This window comes from Myotis daubentonii, chromosome 1 (assembly GCF_963259705.1).
Source record: "Myotis daubentonii chromosome 1, mMyoDau2.1, whole genome shotgun sequence".
NCBI lineage: Eukaryota > Metazoa > Chordata > Mammalia > Chiroptera > Vespertilionidae > Myotis > Myotis daubentonii.
Window position 1 is genome coordinate 58,869,230 of NC_081840.1, and position 17,645 is coordinate 58,886,874.

The following is a 17,645-nucleotide window of genomic DNA, read 5'->3' on the forward strand; positions in this document are numbered from 1 at the left end:
GGAGTGCACTGACCATCGGGGGGCAGCTCCTGCATTGAGCATCTGCCCCCTGGTGGTCAGTGCACATCATAACGACCAGTTGTCTGGTTGTTCCAGTCGTTCCGGCTACTTAGGCTTTTATATATATAGATTCTTTATAACATTTTCAAATTATTCATCACTTTGATTGACTTAATTATTTTTAACTGCTCCAAACTACAAAGATATTTGTACACAGATTTTGAAAAAAATGCCATTTCTTAAATCTTTCAGCTACAAGTTCTCTCTGGATTTATTTTATACTAAGGAAACCAACTCTCTTGTAGTTTCCAGAGTTGTTGTTAAGCCACCAGTTGAGAATCAAATACAACTTGATAATGGCCCTTGCTTGCTCTTACAGAAAGTTAAATTATTTTGAAAATATATTCTTTTATTTTCAGAAACATTTGACATGAGTAGGAATTCCTCCTCCTCCTCCCTATCATCATCATCATCATCATCTAATCATTTCACAGTTGTTATTAAAAACATTTTTTTTTGCAGGTCCTGACACTAAACTAATGCAGAACAGTGGTAAGACAAAGTTTAAAAGGACAAGCATTGATAGACTGATGAATACTCTAGTACTATGGGTAAGTTACTATAACAAAAGTAGGCAATATCACTAGTCATTGTTATATTAATATATTTCTTATATTTTGTTGGGAATTCTTTCAGAAGTCTACATTCCACTTGTGTAGTGTATATTGGGGATTCTGCATTTTGGGCTCACTTATATAGCCCTCTACTTTCCAGATTATGATTTCTTAACCATTGGTAGAGTTTCTTATGTGAGGTGGGTTTAGTGTTTATGGCTCTTCATGGTCTTGCAAGTTCTCCACATCCTGAAGGTTTGTTTTTGAGAAACAAAATGTAATTTTAAGGTAGTTTGGTCTTTCTGTTGTCTTACTTTTGCTCACAGCCTCTCTACATAGCTTATGGACAGGGTCAGCTTCCTGAGTGTGTGATCTGTTCAGCTGCACTGGGTCCCCACTCTGAAAGGCCTCATGTTAGTAATTGATCTGCTGTCACTATGTAGGTTTTTTTTTAAAGAAATTATTAATAAATTTTTGACAAAGGGAGGTGTCACATGTTTTCATTTTGCACTGGGCCCTGAAAATCATGTAACTGATTCTACTTATGAATTCTCTGAGGCCTAAGTCACAGTTCTGCTTCATAAAGGCTTCTATACCTCCTAGCTCATGCTTATCTCTGTCCTCTGAATATTATTTCTCCTCTGAATTTTTTGGAAATGATTTCCTCTACCACACACTAAAAAATGTCAGGAATTCCTTGTATCCTATCTTTTTTTTAGTTAGTCTCATGCTACCTTAGGCTGTGGATCTGATATCTGATTTTTCATGTAATATTACTTTGCCTCCTTATGAAGCGGTTAAGTTTCATGACACTGACCTTGAAATATGAGGACAGTAACTTTGAACCATGTTCCCCCACCTGCCCCAAGACAGACTCACAAGTAATTATTTGCTTAACTGATATGTAACAGTGGGATTCTGAATAAGGAAAGAAGGAAACAGACTCTTATTTGGGCACAAAATATTGTCCAGGCTCTGATTTACTTTCAGTATTATCCTCAGACCTGGACTTTTCTCCTCTCCTCTTGGGGCTGAATCCCTTGGTCAAAGGGACATGCCAAGAAGGAGTCTGTGCCTCTCCTAGAATTTCCCACTTAAATGACCCTGAGCTCACTCTTAGGATTTGCATGGGGATTGTATATCTATCCACCACAGAGTAAAATTACTGGGTTGTGAAGCAAGGACTGTCCCAGCTTTTTGTACTAGACAGTTGGATGATCCATTGGGGTATTAGAAGCCGAGTCGGTCCTTAAATTCAGGCATTTAATGCTAACTATCACCAATTTTAATGCTCTTACAGTAATTCAGTTAAATTAATTTGCAGTATTAGCCATTGAAAGAAAGAGGATACTGTATGATCCAGGTACCACACTGGCAGGATTTCAGGGATTCACAATTCTACTTTTCTCTAATACATGGTTTTCTAATTGCCTTTCCCCAAACTTCGTTTTCTTAATGTGGTTATCTTGTTCATGAGAGAAAAAAGAAGAAAGCAGTTCTAGAGCATCTGAATATTCTTTCATGGAGGAGAAAGGAAATCGGAGGGAAATGTGTTCCTATTCTTTAGCCCCACTCCTCCCTCCACAGTGGCTGGTCTCTGCTCCTATCACAGGATGACACTTAGCAGAGCAAAGTCACCTGAGCACCAAGTTCAGCTCAGGTCTTACCTTGTCCACTGACTTTGTGTTCTTCCTGTTTAAAGCTGGAATTTTGGGCTCACAAGGAACTGACTTTGCTGTATTTCTGTTTGTTATACCTCCCAAATGTCTGCTTTTCTAATACTGATACTAATCACAGTGTAAGAGTCAGCTAATTTTTAGGTTGCATACTACCTTTTTTTCTTATTTCAAAAGGAAATATATATGTCAGGAAATCTTTTAATTAATCCTTATCTTTCTTGTTGACCTTAGGTAAGTATTATGTAGCTAGAACTCTGTCTAAAAGATCTGCTCAGTCTGGGACAGTTCTTTATAACTGAACATTTTTTTCCTTTTGCTTTTGTGCTCGGGTGATTATATAACTTATTTAAACAGGATACTTTTGAAGGGGGAAGGAAGGAACCCTATTCCTATTAGATATAAACGGGTTGACCAGGGCACATCAGGACATATGAGCTTCTTTATTTAAACCACTTAAATATATGTGGTCATTATGAATCAAAGAATTGAAGTTATTAGCTTTGTGACTGTGGACAAGTTATATAATTTTTCTGTGCTTTCACTGTATTTTTGTTTTTGACCAGTAAATGTGGGAATGATTGTTCCTATCTCAAAGTCAATGGGAGAATTGAGGAAATATATGTAAAATATTTAGCTGAGTTTCCTACATAATAATGTTAAATTTTACTCCCATGATTAGTGATAAGTAAGAAGAGCTTTGTGTAACTTGCTTTTCAAATGACAATTTCTTGGTGTTAGATGTGCAATTAGATTGCATTGATATGACTAGTTTTGAGTTCAAGTTAACGTTAACCAGACTTCTATTCTCATTTCAGATATTTGGGTTTCTCATATGCTTGGGAATTATTCTTGCCATAGGAAATTCAATCTGGGAGAACCAAGTTGGGGACCAATTCAGAAGTTTCCTTTTCTGGAATGAAGGAGAGAAGAACTTTGTGTTCTCAGGATTCTTAACATTTTGGTCCTATATTATTATTCTCAATACAGTTGTACCCATTTCATTATATGTGAGGTAAGATGAGAGTTTATACTTTAGGGAAGCCATTTCACCAAAAGCCTTTGTTTGCGTAATCACTTTTGTTTGTTTTAAAATTACAACAGTGAGATAGTTGTCTTGTTCTGTTTATGATCTGCCACATCTGTTACAAATGAAGCAACTAAGCTGGTTAATCTGTTTAACTTTTACATTTTCAAATTACAATACATGCATTTTATTTTCTTCATTCAATTCGTTTTCTCACGAATCTTTTTCTTTGGAGTATATGGACTATAACATAATCTCATGCAACCTGTGGACTGAAGGGTCCCAGGTTCGATTCCGGTCAAGGGCATGTACCTTGGTTGTGGGCACATCCCCAGTTGGGGGTGTGCAGGAGGCAGCTGATCGATGTTTCTCTCTCATCGATATCTCTAACTCTCTATCTCTCTCCCTTCCTCTCTGTAAAAAGTTAATAAAATATATTTTAAAAAAGACTATTTGGGGAGATCTATGGCGATGGTGCCTTCCTGCCACTAGTCTGACTCCAGATACCTGGATTCAGATTCTATTCTACACTTACTAGCTCTATCAATCCGGCAAGTTGACTCGCCTTTTAGTGCTTCAGTTTTCTCATTTTAAAAATAGAGAAAAATAATAGGATTGTCTGAGGCGTAAACAAACATGTAATGCTCTTAGAATGATGCCTGACACATTATAAGAGCTTAATGAATATTCATTTTCCCTATTACTGTTTGCAACTATAAATGAGTGCATGAAGGAGTTGAAATATACAGGCAGTCCTCGGGTTACATCAGACTTGATGTATGTCATTTCATGGTTATGTCGCCATCTCCCATTTACAAAAATTTATAAAAAATAAAAAAGTTCGTCATTTCGACGTATGTACATATGTGCTTTATGTTTTTTTATTACTTATTTACCACAAGTAAAGGTCAGAAATTGTTATCTTTCTTTTAAATTTTTTTTTTTTACTGTTTCACTTCATTTACTGCTGTGTATGTGCTCCGTGTGAGTGACATAGGTGCTTATATAGGTGGGTTCCGACTTACGGCGAAATCGCATTACGTCGTAGGAACAGATCTCCGACGTAACCCGAGGACCTACTGGAGTTGATGGTGCTCAACCATTGTTAAATAGAAGCATGATTCATAACTTCCACCACAATTTGATCTGTCATTTCTAGAGCTAAAATGGTCTCTCTTCAAAGATAGACACACACACACATACATATACACTCATATATAGATGGATATAGATATATATGTGTATGTGAGTGTGTGTGTTTGATAAGTTGGCCCTAGAGTCTGTACCTGAGACATTCGTGATCCTAATTCTACCGAGGCTGAGCCAGGCAGTCCTGGAGAGGCTGGAGCCAAGAGAGTTGGTTGTTTGACTTTCCTCATCATCTGTATTTTAACAATACACAAAATCACCAGCTCTAAATCTCCACTAATTTTTATGAGCTTCTTTTTCTTTCTTTCCAAATCCTAGCTATGATGAAGCAAGGGACATTTAATGCACAAAATCCACCCTTGTTTTGGATAGCGGTCTGGGAACTGAAATGTCAAGTTGTGGGGAATTGACTTGAAGTAGTGGCATGTGGCCATAACACCACAAATTGCTTTGAGCCTTCTGGAACCGTGGGCAGAGTGGGCTCTATGTAAACTGTGTCCTACTGGCTCATCTTTGATTCTGAGGACCTCTCAAGCTTGTATCCAATTATAAAGTCTGTAGTCAATCCTGCTCTTTGCCAGAACAGCTATGGTCAGCTTTTACAGCTTTCCTTTTATGTCCTAAATGAATAATAAATGCTCATCGTGGCTTACCACCAGTACGTGTGCAGTTTCATATGCCCTCATGAAGGAAGAAGTATATTCCATATACATTCTTTCTTTGAAGTGCATTGGCATTTTTCATTTAATGATGTGTGTATGTTTGTGTGTGTGTGTGTGTGTGTGTGTTAGACACCAAGGCTAGATTCCCACGTTGGCATTCCTTTTCCTTCTAATGTGTCCCCTGTAGTGGTGGAAAGAAAATCTGTTTGGAATAATCCAAACCCAAGTTCTGGTCTTGGCACTGTCACCAATAGCTGTGTGACCTTGGAAAAAGCACTTGGCATCTCGGTGCCTCAGTTTGCCTATCAAATATGTGCTACTAAGTAAAATGAGGGGATTAAGAGAATAGATTTCTGAGTGTCTTTTTTCTCCAAATAATACCACTTTACCTTTAGATAGCATTTTATATTTTATATAAAGTGTTTCCACCTACACTTATGTCTCCTAACACTCTTAGGAAGTAGTTATTGCTGAACATTTTTCAAAAGTGAGATGATTCATTCAGGATCAGGGTGCTGGTTAGAACCAAGATCCAAATCCAAGTCTTCTGACACTTGGCGCAGTGTTTTCTCCTCTATGCCTGATCTGTGTATGATTTAATCATCGGTGAAGAAATCAAGAATAAAAAAGAGGCTGGAATCCTCTGTCTGTTGGTAAGGCACAGTATTGATGAGGATAAATGCAAGCTTTGCTTTCACTACATAGGAACAGTGATTCTGATCTGAACTTGGAGTAGGGGCAGCATTCTGAGGAATTTCAGGTTGCTCAGTCTTACAGACTGAGAGCTAGAAAAAGAGAACTCCCAGATATTTCTGGGATAAAGGCCTTCACCAGAAGCTTCCCTTAGGCTTTTGAATAGCTACCAAGGATAAATTAGTGCCATATGTCACTTGAGAGTAATAGTGCAGAATTTACTTTGAATGGTTAACAATCTCACGTGAGCAAAGGATGTTGATTGTGGTAAGATATTTCTATGCTGTCAGTTTGTTTATCTGTAGTGTTAAACATACCCAGCTATGGTTTTTTAAATATACCAACTCAAGAAAAGCAACTGTTGTATTCCAAAGGAATTAGCTTCTGAGTGTTTTTTCCAAAGCAGTAAGAATGCCTTTCCATGTTGCTTGTTTAGCCACTCAATAGGGGGAATCACTAGCCTGCTCTTTGAGCATGAAGGCAGAGTACACTAAGCAGCTTGATCATGCTAACTTTGAATATTTGTCTCCTTTCTCTATCATAAAACAAAAGGCTGAATGTTCCACCGTGACTCTTTTAAATCCTGCTTTCCCAACAAAAAGGATGCACTTTCTCTCAACAGACTATTTTAAGGTCTAAGAATTCAAGTTTATTTAGAGTATTTCCATTGGCTTGTACTGCAACACAGAAGGCTCAAATTCTGTTCCATTCATTTTTTGCCTTAAGTTTTCAGGGAGCTACTTACTTTTAAATAAATGAAAGCTTCAACTGATCTGTGCGGTTACTTGCATAATGTTGTTCTTATGGCATTCTTAAGGCCAGGTCTGCACTGGCTTTACCAAATGCCTAAATTCTAGTCTTGGCTCTGTGGTTAATTATTTATGTGACCCGGGGTTAGTCACTTAACCTCTGTTAATGTCCTTATTAATGAAATGAGTGAATAGAGTGTCAGGATTCATTCATGTAACCCTGACTGACTGCCTATGACAGGTAAGACGCTGTGCCTGGCCCATGCGCACTAATGCTTTCTTAGTGACAGAATAAGGAAAACACAGCTGAATTAGAACAGTTATCAAGGACCTTATAAGGAAGTGTGTGTGGGGTGGTGGGGTGGGGGTGGTGGTGGTGGTGGATACAGAATAGTAAACCATAACAGGAAAATATATGACTAAATACATGCAGAGCATGACATTTATTTTTATATCATATGATTCTACAGAGTCATAATGTGATTTTTAGTTTGGGTGAAAAAAAAGTGTTAACTTTTTAATAGTTAGAAAATGAACTAATATCATACCACTTTGGGGAAGGAAAATGTAGATATGTCATGCAGTGACAGAGCGAGAAGCATAGAATTTAATGTACTTGGGTGTCCTCTTTTGTCTTCAAGGAGACCAGAGGTAGTGTAACAGGCTGCTGTGAACTTTCTCACTTTACAGCTGAGAAAACCAAGGCTTAATTCCTGTTAAGATCAGAAATGAACTATAGGTTCTTGCTATGACCATTACTATTTTGTTCTGTTCTGATGTCTTTATTAATGTATTAAGACATGCAACTGAAATATCACTGAACAAAGTGAGACATGAAACTAAAACTGAAATAAACCTATTAGAAAGGAAGAGCTTAGACAATGTGATTACAATTCTAGAAAATCCAAAAGAATGATTCCATAAAACTCTGAGTAAGATCGTTTAATTAAATGTCTGATTTTGTCACATAATCACATTTTTAATATTAAGATACTTTTAATATTAAAAACTTTTCATTAAGCCAATGACAATTTAAGAAATTATCAGTAAAAAGATATAATGTCCAGGATCAAAGTTATCAAGCTATGGTGTGTACCTATGTGAAAAAAAAATAAGACTAAACTAAATTTAAAAAATACATATTTTATCAATTCCTGAGAGGAAGGGAGAGGGAGAGAGAGATAGAAACATCAGTGATGAGAGAGAATCATTGATTGGCTGCCTTCTGCATGCCCCCTATAGGGGATTGAGCCCACAACCCGGGCATGTGCCCTGACCAGGAATCAAACTGACCTCCTGGTTTATACATTGACATTCAACGTCTGAGCCATACTGGCCAGGCAAAAATTTTTTAACAATAAAGACACTTTTCAAAATTGAATTCCTGGAAATATTTATTCTTCTTGAAGTTGTTTTAGGCATTATAAAATATCAGTTATTTAAAACAATTCAGAAGCCAACACAGAGTTAATAAAAACCTAAGTAAGTTTTATGAGAAAGCTGACACATTGATTCTAAAGTTTATTTAGACGAATATGATGATCCCATCATCATAGAATAAATGAGTGATTATAGCTAAGAATCTTTGAAAAAGAAGAGAATAAATGTTCTCTCATCTCTTCCCAGATACTGCCAAATTTTAGAAAGCTACAATAATGAAAACAAGGGATATATTAAAGTGACACACTAAGGAACACAACTGAAATTCCTAAAATAGGTTCTAGTGAGGAAAGTAATTTATATGTGACATGAAAGCAGCCCAGCATAATAGGGGGAAGGGCTCAGTGTTAAATGGTGATGAGAACCTTTCTGTTGGTAAAAATTGAAGTTAGCTCTTAATATGTACATCATACTTCAGAATATTCTGATTGTGACAAATAATTAAATGTGGGAAAATTAATAAAGAAATAGAAGAATAATGTGGTTACCTGTATGTATAATCTTGGCACTGGAGGGCCTATCTAATCTAAGTAAAACACCCCAAACTGAAATTATAAACAGAAACTCTAAAACATGGGTAAATTGGTCAATTAAAAAGAGAAAACTTCTGTATGTTAAAAACAGTGGAAATAGAATTAAAAGACAAATGATAAATTGGGTAGCATATTTACATAATGCATATATATTAAAAATATATGTTTCTTAACAAATAACTAAATACACTAACATCTCAATAAGAAAATAAAATAGGCAGATAACACAATTAGATAATTCCGAGAAGAAAACAACTGGCCAATAAAATCTGAAACAAATGTTTAACACGCTGAAAAGAAATGCAGTAAAGAGCAATTAGATGCATTTGACTTGGCACTTAGTAAAAGATAATTTTCAATAATCTAAGGTAGAAGCTTACATTATTATAACTTTTTTGGAAATTGATTTGGCCTTATGTATGATAAAGATTGAGAAAGTTCATACCTTGGGCTACAGAAATTTCATTTCATTGGAAAGTCATAAATCATCACTAGATTGTAAGACAATGCTCTTGTCCTGGTAAATAGGCAGAGTAATATGACAACACTCCCCTATTTCCACTCAGTATCTAGTATGGCTTCCTCCATGCTTCGCAGGGATTCTTTCCACATCTTTTGGCAAAGTGAAGCCACATCAAATAAAGTATTGAAGAGAAAGTCCTCAATAACATACTACGTTAGGTCAGACATCTGACACACATCTTTAATAATTATTTTTCCTAAGATATAGGAGAAATGCCACCTAACATGTAACACAAGAAATCTCCACTGGGCCTGTTTAATGTAAATAGAGAACCATGAACCGTTCCCTACGGCTTTATGCAAAGCCAGCTTATTGTCTCCTTGTGCTGTAAGGAAATGGCTTAGGAAGGTTTAAGAAACAGGCTCTGCTGAGATGCTTCTGCTTCTGAAGGTCACAAGGGACTAGGGATAGATAGAGCATCCACAATTTCTTCTAAACTCCAAGGACTTTGGCAGACTTCTTACTTTGGCAAAGCTTTGTATGTTCTGAAATTGATGGAGCAACTCTTTTCCCCCTCTATGTTAATGGATGAAAGTGTGGAAGTAATTCGTCTGGGACACAGTTACTTTATAAACTGGGACCAGAAGATGTATTACTCTGGAAAAGCAACACCTGCTGCAGCTCGAACGACCACGCTCAATGAGGAACTGGGCCAAATTGAATATGTTTTCTCTGACAAAACGGGCACCCTCACTCAGAACATCATGACTTTTAAAAAATGTTCCATTAACGGGAGAATCTATGGTAAGAGAAACAGTTCCTTTTAAAAAATGATATTATTAATGGTCCTGTAAAAAATAAGCAAGCCTATATATTTTTTCTTATTAAGAAATCCTAAACCATCACTGATTTCTTGTTAATATGGGTGCCACCGGCATCTAACAGTGCTTAGCACATAATAAACACTCACTAAATATTAGTTGGATCAATAAATATTCATCGAATAACTTAAATGGAATAATTTATATTTTTTAAAATTGATTTTAGAGAGAAAGGAAAGGAGAGAGAGAGAGAGAGAGAGAGACATCAATGAGAAACACTGATTAGCTGCCTCCTACACATACCCTCCTGGGGGTTTAGTCTGTCACCTGGGCATGTGCGCTGACGGGGAATAGAACCAGCGACCTTCTGGTACATGGGTTGTTGCTCAACCAACTTAGCCACACCAGCCAGGCAATGCTGAATAATTTAGATGAAACTGATTTTTTTTATCATTCATGGGTAGAGAAGGGGCTTAAATATGATACTCTCCAAAGTTCCATTCAGTGTTCCAACTCTGTAATTCTGCTTTGTGGTACTTAATAGGTCCATATTCCAGAGGGGACAAGTTCTTCGTAGTATTTTATCTATCCTTCCCATCAGCTCTGGAATTGATTTTACTGCCTGTATTTGTGAGAATTCACTATTCATTCCTGAGAAGTCACACTGTAAAGAGCTACTTGGAGGGGCCAGAGAAGCGAGTTCATCATTATGCAGTTCCTGTTTGTATGCTTTTGTCAGGATACCTGCTCTGTATTTGAACTTCAAGCATTCTATTTACATGTGACCTTTCTCACCCAGACTTTGGTCAATTAGCAGACAACTCCTTCTGCTGAGAGCATGGACGCTGTGCAGAAGGTTCCCCTGATCTTATGTCACTGGATTCTGAGAGTCCAGTTTCTCCAAACAGAAATCTCAGGAAGTAAAGGAAATCCAAGAAACACAGGAAGAAATTCCCATTGTTTCCTGATGGGAAACTTCACATACTTCCAAATATTTTGAAGTACAATTTGACCTTGAATGAAACTAAGAACACAAGACGTTGATTTTTATACTCTCCTGCCTTTTAACCTCCCTCTTTCAATCCACCCCTGTAACCCAGGGACACCATGTTTTCCTCACCTCTCCTCTGCCCCCTACTTCTCTGGCAGTGGACTAGATGGTTTTCAACCTGGACTCCCACAGCCTCAGCTATATTGTGTATTTCGTATATCCCTATCATAATGACTAGTAAATAAAACAGAAACTTTCCTTAAAAAGTTTTATGGACATTATTTCCAAAGACTTTTCAAATACTGCCTTAACCCAAAGAGTAGTTTAAATGGGAAAATTTTAGAGAGTATTAGAGGTATTTTGAATTTGAGGGAACTTTTGAATTATTTTGCCATGGCACCATTGATAATATAATAATAATATCACTTCTAGGAAATGGTGTTAGGTAAATTATTAGACATATGGACCCAGATTTGTTGTAGAGTTGTTTGTCACAGGAATACTTTTAGAGAAGGCCTTTGATTTTCACAAAGTAAATATCCCAAGATCTTTGCAAATCTCCAAACTTACAAATCCCATGATAGCTTATAAATTCCCTCATAAAATGCAGGAAAGTAACTGAAATATTTAAGTAACCTCTTTAGGCCCTTAATTTGTATGCCATAATAATTTATGTTTCAGAATAACTTTTCCCTGTTGTCATACATGTTGGTCTTGTTTATATCATAGACCCAGGCCTTGCAATTTTTTGACATTATACTCTGATTAATCTGTTTTCTGGCTCAGAACTATTATTTTTCTTAGACCTCTTTAATTTTCCTTCACTCCTATCAAACCCTAAAAGTGAGCTTTCTTTGGGGGGACCATTTTACACAAAGACACAGTTTTGTTTTCATCCTTTATTAGAGTTATTGCATATGGAGGAATGACTGGAACATAAGCACGGTGAGTCTGAAATTTAAATCAAGGTGCTTGGTTAGGTTTACTCAGTAGCGCAGGGACTCCTCCCACATGCAATTACACAGCAGCCCACATTTAGACCTGTGCCTCAGAAAAACAACAAATAACTGTTAATCAAGTGTCTTTTTTTTTTTTTTGATCACAGCATTATGTAGTAAAAAGAGAGAGAGGCTTAAGTTCAAAAACCTACTCTGCTGCCTTTGCAGTTTTAGTTTAGTCATGTTACATTGAACTCCGTTCTTCAGTTCACTCATCCGTAAAACAGGAATGAAAATCTTCACCTGGCAGGTTTGTTATAAAGATCAGTGATAATGTAAGTTTCTGGCATAGGATGGATGCAAATAACTCATTATTTTTACAAGAATTTTAGGCCGGGCAAATAATACTAAACCTTCAAATGCCAAGCAAAAATTAGAAAAATCTTGAAGACCTCCAGTTAGGATAAAGCTAAAGTAAATGATGCCACATGGGCTATCATACAATCCTTCAAAATTAGATTCACAAAGAACTTTTAATGACAGGAGAAAATCTTATACTTCAAGTGGTTATAAAACAGCAGGAAGCAGAAATTTTTGACTAATATGATGAATATATGTATACCTGTAAACATATACACAATATACACACACATATAATCAACCTCAAAACAACTGCAAATATTGGTTTTCTCTGGGTGGTAGGACTTTTAAAACATATTTTATTTTCTACTGTAAATGTCCAGTATTTTACAATATAGCTATAATAATCAGATATTAGCTTTATCCTAAGAAGTTATTTTTAAGTGTCTGGCACATAGAGTAGGTGGCTGTGTGCTCTGCCTGAAGAAGGAAGGCACTGCCATTGTTTAAAGCTTACATGCTCATCTGACCTTCATAATGAACAGATGTATCTGGCCTCAACCATGGTAGACAAAGATGTACTCACCGAGCTCTAGCATTGACAAGAATTGGTCTGTATTGGATACAATTTTGGACTCCCCAACTGTGGGGATAAAGTAGAAGATAAAATTTGCCTCTCACAAACATCATAGATAATGTAATGCCGGAATGATGGAAATATCAGAAATACATAATTGCAAGTTTTGCTTAAATGCATACTGCATGTTAGTTCTATCTTGGGCAAAATGAGTATCTCTCTGTACAGATAGCCATGTCTAGGGTTACAATTTGAAAACACTCTTAGAAAAGTCTACCTTTGAACCCAGAATGCCACCCAGTAGTGGTACTTTAATAAGTGTATTCCTGAAGATTAAATGTCTAAATCTAGTATCAATTTCATTTAGTTTTAATTCTCAATTTTTGTTTGGCAGGTGAAGTACATGATGACCTGGGTCAGAAGACAGACATAATTAAGGTGTGGAGGTGATAAAATTTCATTTTTACTTTTTAATTTCAGATTGTGCATGCTTTTAAAATGATGAATTCCTAAAGGTCTAATTTCTGCTATGACCAGATGAGATACATAACATTAAAAATAGGTTTATATGATTCAAAATTTCTTCTTATGCAGGTTCCCCAACCCCAGATTTACCACTTCCTTATTCTAATATTTATGTATATGCAAGCAAATATATTTCTTCATTTTTTTAAGGTAGAATATGTACACTGTTCTTTCAACTTTCTCAGCAATGCATTTTGGAGATTTTTCTTGATCAGTAAAAAAAGTACTTCTTATTCTTTTTAATGACTGATAGTATTTTGCTGCATTGATGTTCTGTAATTTACGTAAGGAGGCACTATTGGATATTCAGGATATTTTCAATATTTTGTTATTAAAGAAAATTCAGCAAAAGTAACAGTGTGTACCTATGCTATTTCACATGAATTCTATATTCTAACACGTTCCGTTTTTACAAATGAATTGCCAGCTCAAAAGGCATGTGCATTTGTAATTTGATAAACATTGCCAGGTTACCCTTTTAAGAATTTATACCAATTTATTCTCTCACAGACACACTCACCAACGCTATGTGGTATCAACGTTTTTGATCATTGACAAACTATGTGAAACACAGTATATAAAAAAGTTTCAAATTTTAATTTCTCTTATTATGAGTGAGGTTGAACATCTTGTCATACTTTTAATAGCCTATTGTATTTCCTTTACTGTGAACTGGTTCATAATTTTTTACCCGCTTTTCTATTGGATTATCATCTATCCATGGTTTATTGAGAATAAATGTCACTTATGTTAATTTTATTTTTCAGAATCTAGAGAGCTACTAGATCTGTTTGCTAATGCTTTATTTTGATACTAGTAGCCCAGTGCATGAAATTTTTGCACATTGAAAGGGAATTAATTAGAGGAACGTAATTTGGACTCACTTTCTAATATCAATAATATGTGAGTGTGAGGCAGTCCGTGTTTCTGAAATTCAATGACATGAATTTTAGCTATTACTTTGCCAAATAAATGGAATTTACAGACATCATTTAAAAGAGCATTCAGCTTAATATTAAAAACTCTGACTACCAAGTCAGGTCTGTTTTCAACTTTTTGCCAGCATTGTAAATTGTTTGCAATATCTGCCCATTTGGGGTTGCATGTCATGGTTATGAATGAATTGGGCTTGCCATACTTCGTCACAATTGCCATAGCATCCTGATATCGCTGCTGCATATTTCTGGGACTACCCTCAGAAGATGATGGAAGTATTATCATTTTACCAATCTGCACATTGTCATTTTTAGATCTAGATTTGAGATAATCCATCAAACCACTATATTTTTCAACTCACAACTTAGATTGGTTTGCTTTGATGAAATTTATCCAATTGGCCTCCATTTTTGAATATGAATCCACGATAAACTGCTGAGTTAATTTTCCTGCATTTAAAATAGGATTAAACATGTCCTGCACAGAGAGATGAAATCCATAATACTGCATTTGTGTGACTCGTGTTCTTACATTTTGTCTAGTATTATTGTCGATTACACTGTTGTCTCTGAGTCTTAATGCACAGACAAGTTTTAGAATACACCATGTGGACAAGTTTTAGAATATTCTGTCATCGCCACCGCCTTCTTTCAACTTTAAAGGCACATTGGTCTTTAGACATTTTCTGTCAATAATGCTGGTGTTTTTGGCATCAGTGCGACATTTTTCCAGTAGCTGGTGTTCAGATACATTCTGTCTCAGCCTTTTTCACCATGTGGAAAAAGAATAGGATACGTCATTGCATCTAATGTAGGAAACAGGATATTGATTTGTTTCATTTTAGTGGCATTTGGATTATTAGGAACAATGAATGAGCAAGTCCCTTTCAAAAGGAGGTTCTCCATCTTCATTTCTGAATATGACAGCAACCTTGGTTACATGGGGAGAATTATATCTACCTGGGTCACTGTTACGATAGTAATTAACTGAGATAATTAATTGCCATTGTTACCTCTGGGGGAGCAATACCTTTTGCTGCTGCTTCAGATTGGGCTTCCTTTTATACCTCATGTAGCATCTTGTACGATTTTGTTAATTCACTTATTTCATGCATGAGGTTGTTGATATTGATCATGAGTCTTTCTGAACAGCCCTGGTTTTCTGGCATTGCTAATCTTTTACTTGTAGCTTCGGCTGTATCCAAAATATAGAGTTGAGCAAACTTATGAGAAACACCATCTGAAGGGTGTAAAGTTCCAGTACGGTAATAAACTTGTCTGTGTATTCTAAAACAGTATGGCCCATATCCTGATGGCGATGCAATATTTGCACCCATGGAAGAAAAAGCAAAAGAACTATTTATGGAACGAATATTTTCCATGAAATGTTTACTGTCAGAATCTTCATTTGTCATTAATCTTTTTAAATATGCCGGGTACTCTGGAAAATGTATATCATTTGGACAGACTTTCCCTTTGCTACAACATCGAGTAAATTTCCCATCAGATGTTTTTTCATCAGAGAAATTTAGGGATAGGCAAAATTCACATCGAGCAGTCATTCCACCACAACTATCCTTGAGAATTGCATCCTCATGTACTTCATTTTCGCTGAGAAGGCAGTTCCTACCAGTATTGGTAGTACTTGTTGATGACTGCTCTCTAGACATATTCTGTCGTCGCTGCCGTCTTCTTTCAACTTCAAAGGCACGTTGGTCTTTAGACATTTTCTGTCGATAATGCCATTGTTTTTCGGCATCAGAGCAACATTTTTCCAGTAGCTGGTGTTCAGATACATTCTGTTGCAGGCGCCGCCTTCTTTCAAGATCAGACACATGCTGCTCTGCAGACATTTTCTGTCGATAACGCCGGCATCTTTTGGCTGCAAAGCTATGTTGTATCAACAGTTGTTCTTTAGACATAGTCCCACCTCTCTACTGTCACGGTCTGAGATGCAGGTGAATGAGAGTCCTGGCTGTCGGGCTGCTGAGAACTGTCTGACCAAAGGCTGATTCTGGCTGATTCTGTGGGGGTGGGACTTCCTCCTCCCTGCTGTCAGTTTCCACAGCTGTGATGAGGAAGCTGGGGTGACAGAGGGAGCCACGCCCTCCAAGCTGCCCTCTCTCTCGCTCTGCTCTATGTCCAGAGGTCTCCTGCTCTGTCAAGTCCTCCAAACCTCCCATTCTCCGCCCGCTCCTCTCCCACTCTGTTCTTTGCCGGCAAGGTCCTGGGAACTCGCAGGCATGGCTTGGCGCAGCAGGCCTCGCCTTCTAGGCTGGCAATGGGCCCAGGAGCCTGCGGCCTTGGCTGCCCTCGCCTCCTGAGGTGCTTGACACCTGTGTATGCAAATTAACCACCATCTTTGTCAGGTAATTTGCATAGCCACTCTGATTGGCTGGTGGGCGTGGCTGGTGGGCATGGCTTGAGCATAGCGGAGGGATGGTTAATTTGCATGTTTCTCTTTTATTATATAGGACTAGGGGCCCGGTGCACGAAATTCGTGCACTGGGTGTGTGTGTGTGGGGGGAGTGTCCCTCAACCCAGCCTGCCCCCTCTCACATACTGGGAGCCCTCAGGCATTGACCCCCATCACCCTCCAATTGCAGGATCGGCCCCTTGCCCAGGCCTGACGCCTCTGACAGAGGCGTCAGGCCTGGGCAGGGGAACCTCATTTCCCCCCATCACTGGTTCTGCCCCCAGCCCAGGCCTGATGCCTCTGGCCCAGACATCAGGCCTGGGTAGGGGACCCCCAGACCCCTCCGATTTCTGGCTCTGCCCCTTGCTCAGGGCTGATGCCTCGGCCAGAGGCATAGACCCCCATCACCCTCCGATCTCCTGATCGGCCCCTTGCCCAGGCCTGACGCCTCCACCAGAGGTGTCAGGCTTGGACAGGGGACCCCCATCTCCCCCTGATCACTGGCTCTGACCCCCGCCCAGGCCTGAGGCCTCAGGCCCAGGAATCATGCCTGGGCAGGGGACCCCCATCTCTCTCTGATTGCTTGCTCCACCCCCCACCCAAGCCTGACGCCTCTGACCCAGGCTTCAGGCCTGGGCAAGGGGACCATCATATCCCCCCAATCCCCGGCTCCGACCCCACCCAGGCCTGATGCCTCGGCCAGAGGAGTTGACCCTCATCACCCTCCGATCACCAGTCACTGGATCGTTCCCTTGACCAGGCCTGAGGCCTCTGGCAGAGGTGTCAGGCCTGGTCAGGGGATCCCCAGCTCCCCGTGGTTGCAGGCTCCGCCCCTGCCCAGGCCTAACGCCTCTGGCCGAAGCATTAGGCCTGGGCAGGGGATCCCCAGCTCCCCGCGGTTGCAGGCTCCACCCCTGCCCAGGCCTAACGCCTCTGGCCTAGGCGTCCGGCCCCGGGCAGCGGGGACCTGCAGTGGCAGAGGGGGGCGCCGCGATCGCGCAGGCTCCACCCCTGCCCCTGCAGGATGCCTCTGGTTGAGGCATCCAGCCTGGGCAGCGTGGACCCGCAGCTGCAGC

The 17,645-nt window shown here is 38.7% G+C and overlaps 1 protein-coding gene across 8 annotated transcripts in view; it reads left to right on the forward strand.

Annotated features, from left to right (window-relative positions):
• The window catches only part of ATP8B4 (ATPase phospholipid transporting 8B4 (putative)), a 213,537-nt gene that overhangs the window by 126,676 nt on the left and 69,216 nt on the right, over positions 1 to 17,645 (forward strand). For all 8 annotated transcript variants that reach the window (XM_059701901.1, XM_059701877.1, XM_059701884.1 and 5 more), the window contains 4 exons: positions 523 to 611; positions 3,109 to 3,305; positions 9,602 to 9,810; positions 13,088 to 13,131. In XM_059701901.1, the coding sequence (XP_059557884.1) occupies positions 523 to 611; positions 3,109 to 3,305; positions 9,602 to 9,810; positions 13,088 to 13,131 (539 nt within the window). The remainder of the gene's footprint in view (positions 1 to 522; positions 612 to 3,108; positions 3,306 to 9,601; positions 9,811 to 13,087; positions 13,132 to 17,645) is intronic.